This window comes from Saimiri boliviensis, chromosome 8, assembly GCF_048565385.1.
Source record: "Saimiri boliviensis isolate mSaiBol1 chromosome 8, mSaiBol1.pri, whole genome shotgun sequence".
Classification (NCBI taxonomy): domain Eukaryota; kingdom Metazoa; phylum Chordata; class Mammalia; order Primates; family Cebidae; genus Saimiri; species Saimiri boliviensis.
Window position 1 is genome coordinate 14,344,584 of NC_133456.1, and position 19,337 is coordinate 14,363,920.

At 55.1% G+C, this 19,337-nt stretch overlaps 2 protein-coding genes across 6 annotated transcripts in view; one reads left to right on the top strand and one right to left on the bottom strand.

Moving 5' to 3' along the window:
• Nucleotides 1-3,183, top strand: part of SCAP (SREBF chaperone) — a 50,119-nt gene extending 46,936 nt beyond the window's left edge. For all 4 annotated transcript variants that reach the window (XM_003926287.4, XM_010337022.3, XM_074403946.1 and 1 more), the window contains exons 19-23: nt 1,696-1,778; nt 1,881-2,047; nt 2,224-2,304; nt 2,508-2,714; nt 2,794-3,183. In XM_003926287.4, the coding sequence (XP_003926336.1) occupies nt 1,696-1,778; nt 1,881-2,047; nt 2,224-2,304; nt 2,508-2,714; nt 2,794-3,039 (784 nt within the window). In that variant the 3' untranslated portion in view covers nt 3,040-3,183. The remainder of the gene's footprint in view (nt 1-1,695; nt 1,779-1,880; nt 2,048-2,223; nt 2,305-2,507; nt 2,715-2,793) is intronic.
• Nucleotides 3,184-3,425: 242 nt separating this feature from the next.
• The window catches only part of PTPN23 (protein tyrosine phosphatase non-receptor type 23), a 38,713-nt gene continuing 22,801 nt past the window's right edge, over nt 3,426-19,337 (bottom strand). The window contains exons 3-25 of one of the 2 annotated variants that reach the window (XM_010337020.3): nt 12,062-12,189; nt 11,761-11,837; nt 11,041-11,090; nt 10,794-10,895; nt 10,434-10,514; nt 10,229-10,360; nt 10,104-10,151; nt 9,661-9,717; nt 9,475-9,533; nt 9,221-9,300; nt 8,994-9,108; nt 8,850-8,915; nt 8,324-8,469; nt 7,730-8,041; nt 7,501-7,655; nt 7,258-7,409; nt 6,992-7,171; nt 5,170-6,919; nt 4,888-5,072; nt 4,652-4,756; nt 4,440-4,578; nt 4,232-4,345; nt 3,426-4,153 (exon numbers count right to left, since the gene is read on the bottom strand). In XM_010337020.3, the coding sequence (XP_010335322.1) occupies nt 3,674-4,153; nt 4,232-4,345; nt 4,440-4,578; nt 4,652-4,756; nt 4,888-5,072; nt 5,170-6,919; nt 6,992-7,171; nt 7,258-7,409; nt 7,501-7,655; nt 7,730-8,041; nt 8,324-8,469; nt 8,850-8,915; nt 8,994-9,108; nt 9,221-9,300; nt 9,475-9,533; nt 9,661-9,717; nt 10,104-10,151; nt 10,229-10,360; nt 10,434-10,514; nt 10,794-10,895; nt 11,041-11,090; nt 11,761-11,837; nt 12,062-12,189 (4,713 nt within the window). In that variant the 3' untranslated portion in view covers nt 3,426-3,673. Of the gene's footprint in view, nt 4,154-4,231; nt 4,346-4,439; nt 4,579-4,651; nt 4,757-4,887; nt 5,073-5,169; nt 6,920-6,991; nt 7,172-7,257; nt 7,410-7,500; nt 7,656-7,729; nt 8,042-8,323; nt 8,470-8,849; nt 8,916-8,993; nt 9,109-9,220; nt 9,301-9,474; nt 9,534-9,660; nt 9,718-10,103; nt 10,152-10,228; nt 10,361-10,433; nt 10,515-10,793; nt 10,926-11,040; nt 11,091-11,760; nt 11,838-12,061; nt 12,190-19,337 lie in introns of both variants that reach the window. The other variant, XM_003926285.4, reaches the window with a different exon arrangement.

Consider the following 19,337-nt stretch of genomic DNA (forward strand, 5'->3'; position numbering starts at 1 on the left):
TGAGCTCCCAGGGCCTTAAGCACTGTGGGGAGTGAGACACTCTTGTCCTTTCTCGCCCTTCTCAGTGAAGCGTTTCTCTGTAGCTTGTCAATATCGAGCCTTTGGGGTATCTTGGTTGCATTTTTAGTTATGGAAAAGGCGCTTGCAGAACTGTCTTCTTGGCCACTGGGGGCTGTTCTCTGTTCTCTGCCCTCTCCCTGCTCCTGTTGTGCTTGCCCTCCTCAGCAGGCCTGCCCGCTGTGGGCATCCCCCGGGCTCCGTCCACACACACTCCCTTGGGAGTCTCAGCCACCCGGGCTGGCTCCCACCTCTGAGCTGGTGAACAGGGTCTCCCCCCATGGCCAGGTGCCTTCTGCCAAACATCTTCCCCTGGCTGACCCACGCTGGCCCCTCCTTCAAGGCCCCTTGACTGTTGGTGGCAGCACCATCTAAGCTATAGCTGGAACCTTTGTTTTTCCTTGGGGAGGTGGGGGGGGGGCGTCCCTTGCCCTTAGCGTTGTTGTTTTCTGCCAGTGGCTGCTGCCACCATTCCTGTCACCTCAGGTCCTACACAGGCCTTGGCCAACATCTTCCCCTCCAGCCTGGCCGAGTTCACCAGGTTCTTCCATGCTCCTTGGAAATTTTCCTTTGCTGTTTTAGCTTTAAGAAGAGCCCCAGGCCGGGCGCGGTGGCTCAAGCCTGTAATCCCAGCACTTTGGGAGGCCGAGGCGGGTGGATCACGAGGTCGAGAGATCGAGACCATCCTGGTCAACATGGAGAAACCCCGTCTCTCCTAAAAATACAAAAAATTAGCTGGGCATGGTGGCGCGTGCCTGTAATCCCAGCTACTCAGGAGGCTGAGGCAGGAGAATTGCCTGAACCCAGGAGGTGGAGGTTGCGGTGACCCGAGATCGCGCCATTGCACTCCAGCCTGGGTAACAAGAGCGAAACTCCGTCTCAAAAAAAAAAAAAAAAAAAAAGAAGAGCCCCAGTGTCTCAGCCTGACCCTCAGGGTTCCTGGTGACTGTAGGCTCTCCTTGTCCACCCACTTCCAGGCATACACTGTGGCTTGCCCAGGTCTGGTGTGGGCCCTTCAAATTCACGGGCAGAGGTTGTAGACATCCCTTGCCTTTTTTGCTGCCCTAAGATTTTGGACCCCATGGGTTACTGGGCAAATTTACCCATCCCTGCCTGTCAGACTGGACCTAGGAATTGTGGGAAGCAGAGAAAATCCTTGTTTCTTTGTGGAAAAGGAATTGGTGTGGGCTGTGCTTGGGTCGAAGCTACTTGTGTGTGATGGAGAAGGCAGGCTCCGCCAGCGCCCAGCACAGCCCACCCTGCCTCCTGTTTTCCCGCAGCAGCCTTCCCTTTGGCTCCGGGCTACGTGGAGCCCTCCACTTGTTTCTGTGTTTTAATTTACAAGCTTACGTGACGTTCACCAGGTACTTACACGTCAGCTCATTTGATTCTCATGACCATCCTGTGAGGTGGGTACTCTTATCCCCATTTTACAGGTGAAGAAACTGAGGCATAAGGAGGTTAACATCTGGAGTTGCCCTCTGGCTCCAGCATCAGTTCTGGCACGGTGTGCTTGCTTTTTGGCCATGTCCCTCATGTCCCTTCTTGAACTGGCCCTTTCTCTCTCGTGCCCACATGCTCGGCCCCAGGGCTGAGGCTCTGAGGGAGAGGCCTCTGGCAGCTGTTTTTCTCTTCCAGGATTGTGGCTGCGAGGCTCAACGGTTCCCTTGATTTCTTCTCCTTGGAGACCCACACTGCCCTCAGCCCCCTGCAATTTAGAGGTCAGAGGGCCTGGGCGGGCAGTGTTCACACTTGGTGGGATGTACAGGGGCCATCTCCCCGTTGTCTTCTCAGAGATCCTTCACTTGGCCATTTGTCCTCAGGGACCTCAGGGCGGGGCAGTTCCCCTGCCTCTCCGATGTACAGCAGCAGCGACACGGTGGCCTGTCACCTGACCCACACAGTGCCCTGTGCACACCAAAAACCCATCACAGCCTTGAAAGCTGCTGCCGGGCGCTTGGTGACTGGGAGCCAAGACCACACGCTGAGAGTCAGTATTGTCTCTTCTCTTGGGTGCTGGAGTGGCCTGGCAGAGGGGGTGGGAGCCTGGTGCATTCGCCAGGGAGAGGCTGGTGGAGTCCTGGTGAAGGATGGAGGGCGTTTGCTGGGCAAAGCATGACTTGGAAAATCCCAGAGGCCAGAACCTGAAGCCCATCCCTGTCCCAGGTGTTTCGTCTGGAGGACTCGTGCTGCCTCTTCACCCTGCAGGGCCACTCAGGGGCCATCACGACTGTGTACATCGACCAGGTAAGGGGCCTGGGGAGAGCTGTGGGTAGGGTAGGGGAGTACAGAGCCAGGTCTGTGGTCCATGTTTGCTGACTCCTGGGAGCTGGTTCCCAGGGGCCTTCCAGGAAGCAAAGTAAGGGTCCCACCCACCAGGGCACAGGGACACCATGGCTGACAGAGGTACTCCACCACGGTGACCCTGCTCCCCTGGCCTCTTTCCCCAGACCATGGTACTGGCCAGTGGAGGACAAGATGGGGCCATCTGCCTGTGGGATGTACTGACTGGTAGCCGGGTCAGCCACATGTTTGCTCACCGTGGGGATGTCACCTCCCTGACCTGTACCACCTCCTGCGTCATCAGCAGTGGCCTGGATGACCTCATCAGCATCTGGGACCGCAGCACGGGCATCAAGTTCTACTCCATTCAGCAGGTAGAGGGGGCGGGTTCATAGGATTTTTAGCATTTTAGAGGAGGACTCGGGACTGAGCTTGTCATGTCCTTGCCTCTAGGACCTTGGCTGTGGTGCAAGCTTAGGTGTCATCTCAGACAACCTGTTGGTGACCGGCGGCCAGGGCTGCGTCTCCTTTTGGGACCTAAACTATGGGGACCTGTTACAGACAGTCTACCTGGGGAAGAACAGTGAGGCCCAGCCTGCCCGCCAGATCCTGGTGCTGGACAATGCTGCCATTGTCTGCAACTTCGGCAGTGAGCTCAGCCTGGTGTATGTGCCCTCTGTGCTGGAGAAGCTGGACTAAGCGCGGGGCCTCCCTGCCCAGGCAGGGGGCTGGGGTGCTGTGTGGGGGCCAATGCACTGGACCTGGACTTGGGGGAAGGAGCTGAGTATCTTCCAGCCTCTGCCTCCTAAATGTAATAATATTAAACTTTTTTAAAAAACCGCATCTGTAAGGGACTTCGAGAGCTACTTGTGTCTCTTCGAATTGTGCACACTCCCTGCCTGGATCCTCCAGAGCTGCTGAGGAAGACGTATAGCATGCAAGGGTGGCGATGAGCAAGCCAGAGCTGCGGGGCCCTTAACAAACTGTCCCGGTGGTGTGGCAGTTTAGTACCATCCTGTCATTCATGAAAGGTGCCGAGTTCCTTGTGCCACTGGAGCTGAGGCGGCAATGGGCACACTCAGACATGGGCCACGGAACAGGGTGGTTTATTATTTCAGTAGCAAAGAGCTGAAAAATATCAGGTCCCATAAAGGAGCAGAACCTGACCCAGAGCCTGCAGTGCTCTCCACCCCACAGGGGTGCAGGCTGGGCCAGGCAGGGCTGAAGGCAGCAGGAATGGGAGTAAGAGACTGTGCCCACTGAGAGGCTCTGCTGGGTGTGGGTGGGCGGGCATGAGATGATGTAGTGTAAGGACCAGGTAAGGGAAACCTGGTCAGGTCTTACTGAGTGTCCAGAGTGGATCCAGAAGGCTGAGGGGGTCGTCAGAGGGCCGGGTGGCCCGAAGCCCCTGCCCGTTATGGGCTTGCAGAAAGTTCTGCTTGCTCATCCGCTGCTTGCCTCGCAGGGAGCTGTCCAGGGAGAAGGCCTCTGGGGTCAAGGAGGCCAGCAGCTCCAGGGAGGAGGAGGGGGGCCCTGAGCTGGGGGCTTCAGGCACTGGTGGCTCCTCCTCAGGCTGGGGAGCCTCAGGCAGCGGGGAGGAAAGTGGGGGTGGGGAGGAAGATGGGATTGGGGTAGACTCCGGGAGGCTGGCTGGCGGCAGGCCTTGGGGCTCTGCAGGGCCTGGCAAACTGGCAGCCAGGGACTCCAACCCCCCAGGAGGCCGGATGCTGAGCTTGGCAATGGTGGCCTGGATGGAGCTGATGGGCACGTCCCCACCAAGGACCAGGTCCTGGGAGTCCTGAGGAAGGTGGTTCTGAGAAGACAGAGTGGGTGAGGATAGGGAGTCCCAAGGCTGTGGCCATCCCAGCAGCTTCCAGGGAACCTTCCTCACCTTCTGGCTGATGCTAGCGCTGGCCAAGGGTTTGCATGGAGGGGGCACACCGTGGCGCTGCAGGACCTGCTCCACGTGTCTCGCCACTGCCTCATAGCAGAACCTGAGGTGCAGCTGCACAGGTGCATTTGGCTGGGTCAGCTGGGCAGGGGCTGTCACCCCGCAACAGAAGGCCCACCCCAGCCCACCTGCCCAGATCTTCCCTCACCTTCTCCTGCAGCATGTGCTTCCTTTGCTGCCGCATGCGCCGCACCAGTTGAGGCAGCTCAGGGATCCCGTTTCCAGCCTCCACCTCCTGCACAGCCGCATAGAGCAGCGCGAAGGCTCCCGTGCGGCCCACACCAGAGCTGTGCCAAGAAGGGAGTATGAGGCCAAGCCAAGATTGCCTGTGGAAGAGGAACCCTCAGGCCCACCCTCTACCTGCAGTGCACAACGATGGGCGTGTGCAACGGCCGCTGATGCAGGTAATGCGCATGCACCTCCTGGATGAAGCGCAGCAAGTTGCTGGGGCTGTCGGGCAGGCCTCTGTGGGACAGGATGAGGCAGAGAAGGGCCTATGAGCCAGGCCTAATCTGAGGCCTGTACCCCTCCCAGCACCAAGGACTGGACAGCCCTCCCCAGACCCCCCCAACCACCATCCAGAGCAGTGGACGCACAACTCAGGCCAAGTGGGGAAGTGGAGGTGCACGAGAGAGCGCTTGAGGCTCTGGTCTCGGAACTGCAGGCTCAGCACGCGCTCCACATGGGTTTCAGTGCTGCGGACGCTGCTCAATGCCAGGCTCAGAGCACCGTGTACCATGGGCTGGCCCCTCTCGGTGGGGAAGTAGCGTGCCACTTTTTGCTGAGGGACAGACAAGCCAAGACGGGGCTGGTTTTCCAGGGTGCCCTGCCCTGCCAACCCACACTGCCCTCGTGGGCACCCACTCCAACCCTCTCACCTTCTCCATCTCAGCCTCAGAAACCAGCATAACAATGACCGACACTTTCTGCTCATGGACCATGAGCCAGAAGTCAGCAGCTGTGCCAGGCAGTGGGGCCTGGGTGGCCACTAAGGGGGGGCAGTACGGCGAGAGCCCCTCCACGCAGCTGGCATTGATGTAGTCATCCTTGCCTGAGCGCAGCACCACGCGGTTACTGTCATAGGGCATGACATCCTGGTGCCGGTTCTTCAGTGAGTAGCAGCGGGCGATGGCGATGGAACGGCCTCGGGCATCATGTTCCTGCGCATCTTGTAGCTCCCGCCAGATGGTGTCCAGAGCCCCCACGTCCCCCAGCTGGCCCCGAAAGGCCTCTAGCTCCTGCTCCAACTGCTGCAGCCTCTCAGGATGCTCATAGGGGTCTTGCTCGATTAACCGCAGGGCCTGCGGCCTACGTCCCTCAGCTGCATCCACCTTGGTAGGCTGTAGCAGGGGCTGCCCACCCCCAGGAGGCTGAGTGCCACCATGCTGGCTCTCCGGGCTGGAGGAGAGCAGGTCTGCAGCTGCAGCGCCTCGACGCAGGCAAGGGGGCGGCTCTGCTGCTGGGGGCCGAGGGGCTACTGGGCCAGGCCCTGGAGATGGGGCAGGTGAAGGCACCAGGTGGGGACTAGGGGTGGGCTGGCCAGGAGGCAGGGGCCCTCGGATGGTAAGAGGGGCTGCCTGGGGGCCCATGGGTCTGGTAGAAGGGGCAGGACCATAGGCCAGCGGGGGATGGGGAGGCCGAGGGGGCCCAGGGCTAGTGAAAGGCAGAGCCCCTGAGTGTGGTGGCAGAGGGTCTTGAGCAGGACCTGGGTACAGCTGGGTGTGCAGGGGGGGTGGTGGCTGCCCCAGGATCCCAGGCTGAGGGGCATAGGTGTAAGGGGATTGTTGGGGTAGGAGTCCTGAGGCCTGGGGTGGGAAGAGGTGCGGATGCTGGAGTGGAAGGGGCTGCTGTGGGGGCTGAGGCCCAAACGCTTGTGAAGGATGGGGCTGGGGCTGGGGCCGGGGCCCAATCCTCGGGGCTGGAAAACCTGTGGGGATCCCAGGAGAGAAGTGGTGCTGGGTTGGGATGGGTTGCTTGGCTCCTACGGGGTAGGTGTAAGGCGTGGGTAGTGGCTGTGGTGGGGGCACTGGGAAGCAGGGCTGGGGAGGAGCAGGGGTGGGGCTTGGCCGTGGGGCCATGTGGCTGGAGATGGGTGCCTGGATGCTGTCTACTGTGGTGGTGGCTGGCCGAACCCCCATGGCCAACTCGGGGCCCGAGAATTGAGGTGGGGCTGAGGGCAGACCTGCAAGTGGTGGGGCTGGTCCTACGCCCCCATAGGGACTGCTCACCACGCCATGCTGGGGGGAGGATCGGGGCACAAGGCCCAGCTCTGGGGTATAGGCAGGGGCTGGGTAGAGGGCAGGCCCAGGTGCCACGGGCATTGCAGAGGGCCCTGGGGCCCTGGGCTGTATCAGCTGCGAGGGGCCTGAGTAGGTACCAGGGGGCATCGGGCCTGAGAGGTAGTGGGGTCCTGGGCCTGTGGAGCTGGGGAAGGGGCTGGGAGGAAAGTGGAGTGGGGTGGCAGTTCCCAGGAAGACGTCGGGTGGTCGTGGGGCAGCCACCATGTCAGGGGGCAGGCTGCGTAGCTCCTCAGGGGGTTCTCCTGCCTCCACTGCCTCACTCTCCTCCCTGCGGGGTAGCAGCGGCTTTGGGGCCGTGGGCCGTGGTGGCGGCTTCTTCTTCAGCTCCCTGTGGGACAGGCCCCCATCAGCCCAGCCTGTCTGGACCTGAGCCGCACCACAGCCCCAGGGTCCCACCCACCTGTCCAGGAGCTGCTGGCGGGCAGCTTCTCGGGCCTGGCAGGTGGACTGTGTGCGCTCCAGCAGAGCAGCCACCTTGCTCTCCAGGTCTGCATAGAAGTCCCTGCCCTCCTGCGACTTCTTCATCAGGTCCTCATAGGCTTCATATGAGGCCACCAGGGTCTGCAGCGTGGAGTTCCACCTGGTAAGCAGAAGGGCCAACACCAGGTGAGCCACAGGGGCAGACACCAGGTGGCTCCGGGCAAGGGCAGAGGACTGGGCACTGACTTTTGGTCCAGGTCACTGAGCACCCGCCGCACAGCCGCATACTGCACATTGGCTTCTGTTAGCGCGCGAAGGACGCGGTCCTGGGCTGCCAAGTTCTGTTCCAGGTAAACCTTCAGCTGATCGTACTTCTTCAGCTGCTCCTCAAATAGCTTCTGAGGGAGGGGTGGGGGTGACACTCAGGGCCTCAAGTCCTAAGGGTGGAGCCCAAAGCCAGAGCCCCTCCACCCCACTCACCCAGCCCACCTTCATCTCCGAGTGGTCTGTGGTGACCAGCGAGGCAGTGATGTCATCCTTCTGGATAAGCTCACGCAGCTGCTGCTCCAGGGACACACGCTGGTCCCGCATCTCCTGCACCTTGGCCAGGATGCGCTTTAGGTTCTGCAGCACGGCCTTGTCCTCTATGGGCAGCAGCAGTCAGTGAGGCCAAGAAACCCCCAGCTCGAGTCTTCCCATGGGGTCGGGCAGGGCTCACCTGGGGTGAGGGCCGGTGTGGGCAGGGCAGCCCGGACCTGGTCCAGTGGCCCGCTGAGGAGGCGCAGGTTACCGACATGCAGGTTCATGGCACGGTGCAGCTCGCTGTTGGTGAAGGAGGCCTTCTCGTGGACTTCCATGTACTTGGCCCATTCTCGCCTCACCTCGGCCAATTCAGCCTTAGAGGTGGTGGAGATGGCCCCAGCCTGGCCCACCGCCTCCTGGAACTTCTGCTCTAGCAGCTCATCCTCCTCCAGCAGGTCTCTGATGTCCTTCAGGGACGCTTCCACATCCGTAAACACACCCGACAGCACTGGGGGTGTGGATTGTAGGCACCCCTGAGGCCGGCCAACTGGACACCCTTAGGTCCCTCCCCCGAGAGACAGAACTGCCCCCTCAGGTCAGGGCTTGAGTGAGGCCCAGCGCACACTGAGCTCCACAGATGCAGAGTGCACAAGGAACACTGATCTAGAGGAGTGGATGTGGATGCCTGAGCCAGGGCCTAGAGGGGTGCAGCCTCCATCCTCAGTGACCTGGGACACGGAGGAGGCCACAGCAGATGACCTCTACCTGCTTGCTCTGCCCCCTCACTCACCTTGCATGGATTGGACGAGGTTCTTGACAGTGTCAGGCCGGACACTGAGGGCCGCACACTTCTCCATGAGCTGGGGTGGGATGTGACTGTAGGCATCAAGGTTGTCCACAGTTTCGGGATCCAACTGCATCGAGTCCATGAACTGGCTGTGGGGGGCAACAGGGCCAGGTGGCTGCTGACCCAACTCTGACCACATCAAAAGAGCTGCTAGGGCAAGCCTCACCACTGAATCTGCAGTCTCAGTATAGAGCAAATCGGACCTTGGACCCCTACTACCAGGTCTGGCCTGGACCCACAGAACATGCCCAGGGCACTGCTGGAAACAGTGAAACAGAAGGTACGTCCTCCTCCCAAGACATGACTCCTGCCTTCCACACTAGCCCCATCACCCTGGACAGAAGGCAGTGTTGGGGAAGCTGTTCGGAACAGACACTTCATTCCTCTCCCAGAACATGCAGTGCTGGGGCCCTCAGAGGCCTGGGAAGTGCCACCTCCCTCTGCCTCCCAGCCCGAGTCCCACACTCACTCCAGGACCTCATTCTTGTCCTCAATCTTGGCCATCATCTCCCGAAGCAGCTTGGCCTTCTCCTCACTACAGAAGCAACAAAGCATTTGCTGGAGACCCACATCTTGGGACACCCCACCTCCCTCTGTGCCACCCTCCACCCACCTGTACAGTGACGAGGCCTCGTGGGCAGCCATGGGTACCAGTTTGGCAAAGATGTCAGGGCCTGTAACAGCTGGATCTGTGGGGTTCACTGGCAAGGGCTTCACCAAGGGGGCTCCTGAGGGTGTGGGAATGGTGGGGATCAGGCCCACGAAGAGTCCTGGAGGTAGCTTCCTGTGTCCTGTCTCCACCCCAGCATCACTCCTGCCCCCACCTCTTGGCTCCCCGACCTTTTACAGGCTGAAGAGTGTCCAATGCTGGGACAGCCTCGTGGTAGATGAAGTCATTGTCCTTCTTGGCCGAATTGTACCTGCGGGTCAGGAGCGGGGGAAGTGGGCAGTCACGGGGTGTCAGCAGGAATCCAGGACCTACTTCCCATGTGGGACACTGCTCTCTGGCACTGGAGGCTTCCTCCCAAACATGTCAGCAGAGGCACAAGACCCTTTAAAAAAAGAGGAAACCAGGACCACCCCCACAGACTCACTTTCCCCCAATGACATCCATAGTGAAGCGAAGCGCATCTTGCACAGTGTCAGGCTGGCCCTGTAGGGTTAGGGACATGGGTGGGGCCTCAGCACCAAACAAGGCTGGCACCAGGACAGCCCCTCAGTCCCACTAGGCTTGCTCCTATACCCTCAAGGAGAGGCAGCCACGACCTCCTCAGCTTTACCTTGGCCAACTTGATGGCTTCATTGAGCTTGTCCAGGGCACTCTGGAAGTACGCAACCTGTAGAGAGCGGCAGAAAAGCCTGCTATGTCCTCTGCTTGGACCCCTACTCCTCCTGCCTCCCACCCGGCCCTATGAGGCGACACATCAGATGACAGGCAGCTCAGGAGGCAGCAGGGCACCACCTCAGCCAACAGCAGCAAGGTGGCAGCACCACACCCTGCCCCAGCCACCTGCTCTTCGGGGAGCCTGCCCTACCTCCTCAGACCCTGAGGGACGAGGGCTGCACAGATGGAACAACACTTAAGACACCAGGCCTGCAGCAGGGTGGTGGCCAAGATGAGACAGAAGGCCACCCCCTGGTGTGTAAGGAGTGGGAGCACAGCCAGCATCTCATTGAAGGCTGCTATCAGTCCCCAGTCCCCTCCTTGCTGCAGCTCACTCACCCGCTCCCCGAACTTCTGCTGCTCCTCAGCCTGCTTTCCCATGTGCAGCTGGAAAAGAACAGACATCATGACTTGCTTCCTGAGCTGTGGCCACTCAGCCCCGCCCCGTGGCCCCGGGCCCTCACATGAGCTACAGCTGCAAAGTAGTAGATCTTCATTTGCACGAGCTTCTTCCAGTCCTTCTGGATCCGGCCCAGCAGTGAGGCGGTGTCAGGGTTCTCCAAGGCCCGGCATGCCTCCTTATAGTAATCCACCACCTGGGAACCGAGTGGGGCTCAGTCAGTGGGGGGTCAGCAGTAAAGCAAAGGCCTCCCCCAGCCCCATCCCTACCTGTGCACTGATGCGGGCTACCAGAAAGCTCTTTCTGTTGTCCAGCATTGACTTCTCCAGGAGGCACTCCTGAGCCTGGCCCTGGGGTGACACGTGAGGTTCGCTCACCTGAAGTCTCCTGCTTCCCCTTCCCCTTCCCAGGGGAGCAGACCGAGGGATCCTCCCCTTCACTGCCCTCTCCTCCAGCTGCCCCTACTCCAAGCAGCACCACCGTGCTCCTGATTGACCAAAGCCAAGGCCCCCTGCTTGTCCTCCACTGCCATCGGCATATGGCCTGATCCAGGATCCAGGCCCAACTGCCCCTCCCTGGCCATCCCCTTCCCTCGATTCAAATCCACTCCAACTAGGGTGCCTCCTCACCAGCATGAGGTTGACGTTGAGAGTAAGGATCTGGCGGCTCATGTCGACACTGTAGGCTTGAGGGAAGTGCTCCCGCAGGTAGGCGAAAGCGCCGGCTGCGCACTGGAAGTGGGTACAGGAGACTTTCATGCCCTGGGAGGGGTAGGGAGGATGGCCTGTGTCTACTCCACGGGCAGGATTCATCCACACTCGGGAGGCTGCCCCTCCCTGGTATGTCCACCTGTCCCACTACCATCCCTGTCCTCACCTCCTCAGACACCCGCTTGTCCATGGCCCCCAGCATGGAGTGCAGCGCTCCTGGGGAGGGAGAGGACACAGTGTTAGGGGCTGCTCGCACCCATGTAAAGGTGAGGCAGAGGGGGCCCTGTTGTCATCCACAATCAGGAAAACAGGGCTCTGAGAACCAGGGCAGTGAGCCCAAGGACACCAAAGCTGGAGGGAACAGGGAAACTCAGAAGTCCTGCCCAGCCCTCAGTCTCCTTCCTGCTCTGCATTTGGCAGAGGATGGAAGGGCACTCCTGTCCAAGGGGTCCAATCTTGAAGCTTCAGGGATGTTTGCACAGAACTCTGGGGCTCCCTAAAGGCTTCTCCCTTGAGCCAGGCTAAGGCTGACTACCAGGGCAAGCTGAGGTCAGCCTTGCTCTCCTGCCTGAAGCAGCCTAAAACCACAAGCGGGAGGGGCTGTCCAGTCAAAGAAGAAAGGCCATCTCTCCCAGCCAGAGCACACAGTGGCAACTCTGTGTGGCAGCCAGCTCAGTAGAGCCTCACCCTAGCACAGAGGCTCCCCATAGGCCCAGCCCAGAAAATGGCAGAGGAGCTGGCAGGGCTGGGAGGAAGACAGTTGAGGGGCAGGAATCCTGGAGTCCTCCCTTTATCAGCCCACTGCCGTCATGGCCATCTGACGAGCTGAGAGCTAGGCTGGCAGGACCAGGGAGTAGGGCCATGGGGAAGGGATCAGGCAGCTCACCAAGGTTGTAGAGAATACAGGCCTGCTCGTACTTGATGTCCTCATGGGCCACAGACTTGCCTGAGAAGATCTCCGTCCTGCAGACATGGCACCCCAGTCACCTCGAGGGTAGGAGCTGGCCAGGGCCCTGAGATTAGGTAGGGGACTAGCCACCCCAGTGTGGGATTGTGGGGAGGTCTGGGGAGACCATATGAGGCCATTCCCCATCCCATGCAGCAAGGAGAAGGGGAAAGGGAGAGGAGATGCACCCCCACCACCCAGACTCCCTCTGGGATCCTCCAGCCCTGCCAGTGGCTCTCACCAGGTGACAGGGACAGCGGCCTCCTGGCCTGAGCCCATAGGGACCCGACTCTGCAGGTAGTGAAGTTGGCCGAGGTACTTGCGGAGGACACTACAGCCCTCAAAGTCCCGTGGGACACGGACAGCATTCTAGGGGGGCAGGATGGGAGAAGCAGGCCTGTTGTCATAAGGGGCAGTGGACAGGCAGGCCAGCTCACCCACAGATGCCAGGAAACACCCATCAGAGATAGCCGACTGCACACGCCAAGGGATCCCAAAAAGTCCATGGCTACACCTGTGGTCATTCAACAAACCATTCCACAAGCCAGGGCTGGCAGTTGGCACCCTGAATCCATCCCCCATATCATTTTTTTTTTTTTTTTTTTCCCAGACGTAGTCTCACTCTGTCACCCAGACTGGAATGCAGTGTTCACTGCAGTCTCCCAGGTTCAAGTAATTCTCCTGCCTTAGCCTCCCAATTAGCTGAAACTACAGGCACATGCCACCATGCCTGGCTAATTTTTGTATTTTTAGTAGAGATGGAGTTTCAGCATCTTGGCCAGGCTGGTCTCAGGTAATCCTCCTAAAATGCTAGGATTATAGGTGTGAGCCACCACGCCTAGCCCATCTCAAGTATCTGAAAAGCAGTTTGCAACATGTTTTAAATTTTTACTTTACTTTAGGCCCACACAGTTCTTTTTTAATTAGAGATGGGGTTTTGCCATGTTGCCCAGGCTGTTCTCAAAGTCCTGGGCTCAAGCAATCAGCCTGCCTCAGTCTCCCAAAGTGCTGGGATTACAGGCATGGGCCACCACCTAGCCTGTTTCGTTTTTTGCTTTTAATAGAGATGGGGTCTCAACTATGTTGTCCAAGCTAGTTTCCAACTCCTGGGCTCAAGTGATCCTCCTACCTCCACCTCCCAAAGTGCTGGGATTAAAGGTGTGAGCTGCCACACTCAGCATGACCTACAGTTCTGTAACTGAAAGTTTACTGTAACAGACATCCAGGAAAGCAAATGCTTGGATATGAATGAAAGCATATTTATCACAGTATTATTACCAGAGTAAAAAACTGGACTGCAGGTCAGGTGCAGTAGCTCACACGTGGTCCCAGCATTTCGGGAGGCCAAGGTGGGAGGATCACTTGAGGCTAGGAGTTAGATACCAGTTGGGGCAATGTAGCAAGACCATGTCTCAACAAAAAAGAATTTTAAAAATTATCAAGGCATAATGGTGCATGTCTTTGGTGCCAGCTCCTTGGGAGGCTGAGGGGGACGGTCAGTTGAGCCTAGGAGGTTAAGGCTGCAGTAAGCTATGGTTGTGCCTCTGTTTTCCAGCCTGGGTGACAGAGCAAGACCTTGTCTCAAAAAACAAAAAGTAAAACTGGATACCCACCAAAATTCCCATTAAAGAGGACTGTTTTAAATAAATAATGTCAAGGCATTCTCACAAGAGAATACTTTGCAGCCATGAAAACTAAAGACAAGAGTCTATTCATATGTTAAGAGGCCTATGGCATGCTGTTGGACCAAAAAAAAAAAACCCAAAAAACAAAAACTGTAACAAATGGAATGTTACTTATGAAAAATCATACAGCTATTGGTATCCAAATAGGTACACAGGCCAGGCACAGTGGCATGCACCTGTAATCCCAGCTACTTGAGAGGCCGAGGCAGGAGAATTGCTTGAACCTGAGAGGTGGAGGTCGCAGTGAGCTGAGATTGTGCCATTGCACTCCAGCCTCAGCAACAAGAGTAAAACCCCATCTCAAAAGAAAAAACAAACAAAACCAAATGGGTACATAAACAAAAAGGAAAAATTTCAGAAGAGTGTACACCATAATGTGAACAGTGATTATCTTTGGATGACAGGATTTAAGTAATTTATCTTACTCTATATAATACATAGATACAGCCGGGCGAGGTGGCTCACGCCTATAACCCTAGCACTTTGGGAGGCTGAGGCGCTTGAGCCCAGGAGTTCCTGACCAGCGGGGGCAACGTGGTAAAACCCTGTCTCTACTAAAAATTAACCAGGCATGGTGGTGTGCACCTGTAATTCCAGTTACTTGGAAGGCTGAAGCAAGAGGATCACTTGAACCTGGGGGGAGGAGGTCACAGTGAACTGGGATCGTGCCACTGCACTCCAGCTTGAGTGACAGAGCAAGACTCGGTCTCAAAAAATAAATATTACGCGCCGGGCGCGGTGGCTCAAGCCTGTAATCCCAGCACTTTGGGAGGCCAAGGCGGGTGGATCACGAGGTCGAGAGATCGAGACCATCCTGGTCAACATGGTGAAACCCCGTCTCTACTAAAAAAGTGCAAAAAATTAGCTGGGCATGGTGGCACATGCCTGTAATCCCAGCTACTCAGGAGGCTGAGGCAGGAGAATTGCCTGAACCCAGGAGGCGGAGGTTGCGGTGAGCCGAGATCACGCCATTGCACTCCAGCCTGGGTAACAAGGGCGAAACTCCGTCTCAAAAAAAAAAAATAAATAAAATAAATAAATAAATAAATAAATATTACTTGGTATTTGAAAGAGAACAAAAAAATAGATATGTATACATCTGACAGAGACATGTATTCAATTCTTCATACTGTTTATGTATTCTTTATATTGAACATTTTCAATATTTATGATAAACAACAGAGCTATTCTTATTTTTGGGGAAAAAAACAAAACAAAACAAATGAACCCTCTGCTTAAACAGAAAAGCAAACAATACATCCTCCAAGGAGCAGGTACACAGTGAGGGGAATGGCTTGACACTTGTCTGCCCTCTGCCTTCTGCAGGGAGGACCAGAGCCCCTCACTAGGACTTAGCCAGAAGAAATCTCCAGGACGTTCCACTCTGAGAGCTCGGCTCTGAGCTGCCAGCAGGGATGTTCTCAGAAGGGGTACACCCTGTGGGACAGTGGAACAGAAGAGTCGGGCACCAGTCCCACTCTACACCACTTCCCAGCAGTGTCCTGAAAGACTCTGAGACTCAGTCTTTTCTTTAAACAGGGATGATAATCTCACTGGTGGTGAGGCTTCTAGAATGCCCAGTGAGTACAAGGATAAGGCATGTCACAGCCACAGCCTACAGCATCAGGCCAGTGCTTCCCAAATCTAGTCATTTTTAACATACTCCTCCATCATGACCTCTGCCATATCCAAGTATACTTAACATTTTTCTTTAAACAACGTATTTTAAAAATTAAGAGACACATCCTAAGCAATAACAGCTCTAGAATAACTAGAATAACAGGTGTGATGTGCTAGCTACTAGTTTTTTTCAATACTCACTAAAGTAGCACATATAAAACAATTAAGAAATCTTGGCCAGACATGGTGGCTCATGCCTATAATCGCAGAGCTTTGGGAGGCCGAGGTGGGAGGATCGCTTGAGCCCAGGATTTTGAGACCAGTCTGGGGAACATGGCAAGACTCCGCCTCTACAAAAAATATAAAAATTAGCTGGGTGTGGTGGTACACACCTGTAGTCCCAGCTACTTAGGAATACAGGCTTGAGAAGAGGAAGAATTGACTGAGCCCAAGAGGTAGAGGCTGCAGTGAGCCATGATCATGCCACTGCACTTCAGCCTAGGCAATAGAATTAAGACCCTATCTCAAAAAATAAAATTTGTCTTGTGCTTCCTAAAACCATCTTTGGGAAACAATGGAAGCAGCCTCCCCTCCAGATCCAAGAGATCACCTATATCCTTTAATCCCCCCAAGAATGCAGCCCTCTATGGTTCTAGCCTGGTCTGTCAGACTCAATAAGACAAGCTGCGCAGAACTGCAGAGGAGTCTGAGAGAGCGCTTGACGCTGTGACGCTCCCACAGCATCCCTTGCGCCTGTCAGTTTTATTCCCTGTAATCACAGAGCCAAGAATTTATTCCAGAGTTTAAAAAAGAAAGTCTTCTTAGAAACAACTATTCAAACCCTGGTTTTACAGATGAGGAAACGGAGGCTCAGATCAGGTAAAGAGGATTGCCTAAAGTTTCCAATGGTAATTTTTTCACTGAAAGATTATTATCAGCGTCCTATGTAAGAAAATTTGTTCTGTGGTTTCACAAGTTTAAGGAACAGTGATCTAGGCCAGGCATGGTGGCTCACGCCTGTAATCCCAGTACTTTCGGAGGCTGAGGCAGAGGATTGCTTGAGGCCAGTAGTTCACGACCAGCCTGGGGAATATGACAAGACCCTGCCTCTACAAAAAATAGCCACACGTGGTGGTGCACACTTGTAGTACCAGGTACTCAGGAGGCTGAGGTAGGAGGATCGCTTGAACCCAGGAGGCAGAGGTTGCAGTGAGCTGAGATAGTCTGCATCCCAGCCTGGGTAACAGAGCAAGACTTGGTCTTTAAAAACAAAAACAAGGCCGGGCGCGGTGGCTCAAGCCTGTAATCCCAGCACTTTGGGAGGCCAAGGTGGGTGGATCACAAGGTCAAGAGATCAAGACCATCCTGGTCAACATGGTGAAACCCCGTCTCTACTAAAAATACAAAAAATTAGCTGGGCATGGTGGCATGTGCCTGTAATCCCAGCTACTCAGGAGGCTGAGGCAGATTTGCTTGAACCCAGGAGGCGGAGGTTGCGGTGAGCCGAGATCATACCATTGCACTGGGTAACAAGAGTGAAACTCCGTCTCAAAAAACAAAAACAAAAACAAAAATCAATGATCTAGTCCAACTCCCACATTGCTGGGATAAATTAAACCAAGTCCCAGCCGGGCGCAGTGGCTCACGCCTGTAATCCCAGCACTTTGGGTGGCCAAGGTGGGCAGATCACGAGGTCAAGACATCGAGACCATCCTGGCCAATATGGTGAAACCTCATTGCCACTAAAAATACAAAAATTAGCTGGGTGTGGTGGCATGCACCTATAGTCCCAGCTACCTGAGACTGCGCCACTGCACCCCAGCCTGGTGACAGAGTGAGACTCAATCTCAAAAAAAAAAAAAAAATTAAACCAAGTCACAGGAGGGCAAGTGGCTTTTTCCGTCCTGGAAGAGCACAGGTCTGGAGGCTGCTCTCCCCAACCTATTGGTCTGTGCAGACTGCCTGCCTTATGCTTTGGAGGATCTGTTTCAGAGGACGCTTTAGAGACTGGTGGTAATGCTCCTTCTAGGGTGTGCTGCGTCCTTGCGTGTAGTGTGTGCCTGTGTGTACAAAATGATGGCTGTCCTAGGGGCTAAGATTATATCACTGGTTTTCAAACTTTGTTCAAATTAACCCTTTTTAGAAATTAAATTTATGAGGAGGGTTCTGGGACGACAGCATAAGAAGCAACATGAGAAATCTGTCTCCCCACCAAGACAAGCTGCAATGGCAGAATCTGACTTAACTCCAGAGTCTATTGACTTGAACTGGGGAGAATGCAGGCTGCAGTGAGCATGATTGTGCCACTGCACTCCAGCCTGAACGACGCAGTGAGACCCTGTCTCAAAAAAAGAAAAACAACTTTAAGTTTACATTTCAGGCTGATTCTTGGCATGGGGGTAGCCTACAATAATCAAAAACGCAATAAATAAAATCAGCAAATCCTGAGGAAGGGAGAGAATCTGATATCCAGAGATGCAACATCATTAGATTCTTTTTAAATTTCCTTCAAGAATTTTTCCTGGGCCGGGCACGGTGGCTCAAGCCTGTAATCCCAGCACTTTGGGAGGCCGAGCGGGTGGATCACGAGGTCGAGAGATCAAGACCATCCTGGTCAACATGGTGAAACCCCGTCTCTACTAAAAATACAAAAAATTAGCTGGGCATGGTGGCACATGCCTGTAATCCGAGCCACTCAGGAGGCTGAGGCAGGAGAATTGCCTGAACCCAGGAGGCGGAGGTTGCGGTGAGCCAAGATCGTGCCATTGCACTCCAGCCTGGGTAACAAGAGCGAAACTCCGTCTCAAAAAAAAAAAAAAAAAAAAAAGAATTTTTCCTTTGCATTCCTAATTTGGTGATCTGGTGCAAGAGGCCTAGCTCGGCTTTTCACGTGTCTTCCTCACTAAGTGTAATCATTTCTTTTTTTTTTTTTTGAGACGGAGTTTTGTTCTTGTCGCCCAGGTTGGAGTGTAATGGCGCAATCTCAGCTCGCTACAACCTTCGCCTCCCGGATTCAGGTGATTCTCCTGTCTCAGCCTCCCGAGTAGCTGGAATTATAGGCATGCGCCACCAAGCCTGGCTGATTTTTGCATTTTTAGTATAGACAGGGTTTCTCTATGTTGGTCAGGCTGGTCTCAAACTCCTGACATCAGATGATCCACCCGCCTCGGTCCCCCCAAAGTGCTGGGATTACAGGCGTGAGGCACTGCACCCAGCCTGAGACAGAATTTTACTTTTTCGCCCCAGCTGCAGTGCAATGGTGAGATCTCAGCTCACTGCAACCTCCACCCTCCAGTTTCAAGCTATTCTCCTGCCTCAGGATAACAAGTGCCTGCTACCAGGCCTGGCTAATTTTTGTGTTTTTAGTAGAATCGGGGTTTCGCCATGTTGGCCAGGTTGGTCTTGAACTCCTGACCTCGTGATCCAGCTGCCTTGGCCTTCCAAAGTGCTGGGATTACAGGCATGAGCCACCGCGCACACAAGTGTAATCATTTCTAGCTTTTCTTTTTTGAGACAAAGTCTTGCACTCTATTACCCAGGCTGGAGTGCAGTGGTGTGATTTTGGCTCACTGCAACCTCTACCTCCCAGGTTCAAGCAATTCTCCTGCCTCCGTCTTCCTAGTAGCTGAGATTATAGGCCTGTGCTGCTACCATGCCTAACTGATTTTTTTATTTTTAGTAGAGACGGGGTTTCGCCATGTTGGCCAGGCTAGTCCCAAACTTCTGTCTTCAAGTGATCCACCCGTCTCAGCCTCCCAAAGTGCTAGGATTACAGCCGTGAGCCACTGCACCTGGCCTTGTACTAACTTTGAATAGCTGACATAGAAAACATCTTCACCCAGTAGGCTAAGTGAAATGTATCCAAAAATTTACTGATTGGAAAACAGTCACTAATACTGCTGGGTTATTGCAAGAATTGGTATGCGGTCCATGACAGACAAGAAAACACCAACCGCTACTGATTTCCACAAGAAAACACCAACTGCTACTGATTTCTATGGCATGTATCTACATCACTGGTACCCAAGCTCAGCCACGCCGGTACCGACTCTACTCTCAGACTTCTAACAGAAACATAAGAGAAAACATGTTGTTATCCAATAGTAAATACAATAATCAGGAAAAAAATACAGCGACCTCATTTTACTGCATGCCACAGATGCTGCATGTTTTACAGATTGAAGGTTTGGGACAACTCTGCATCAGACAGGC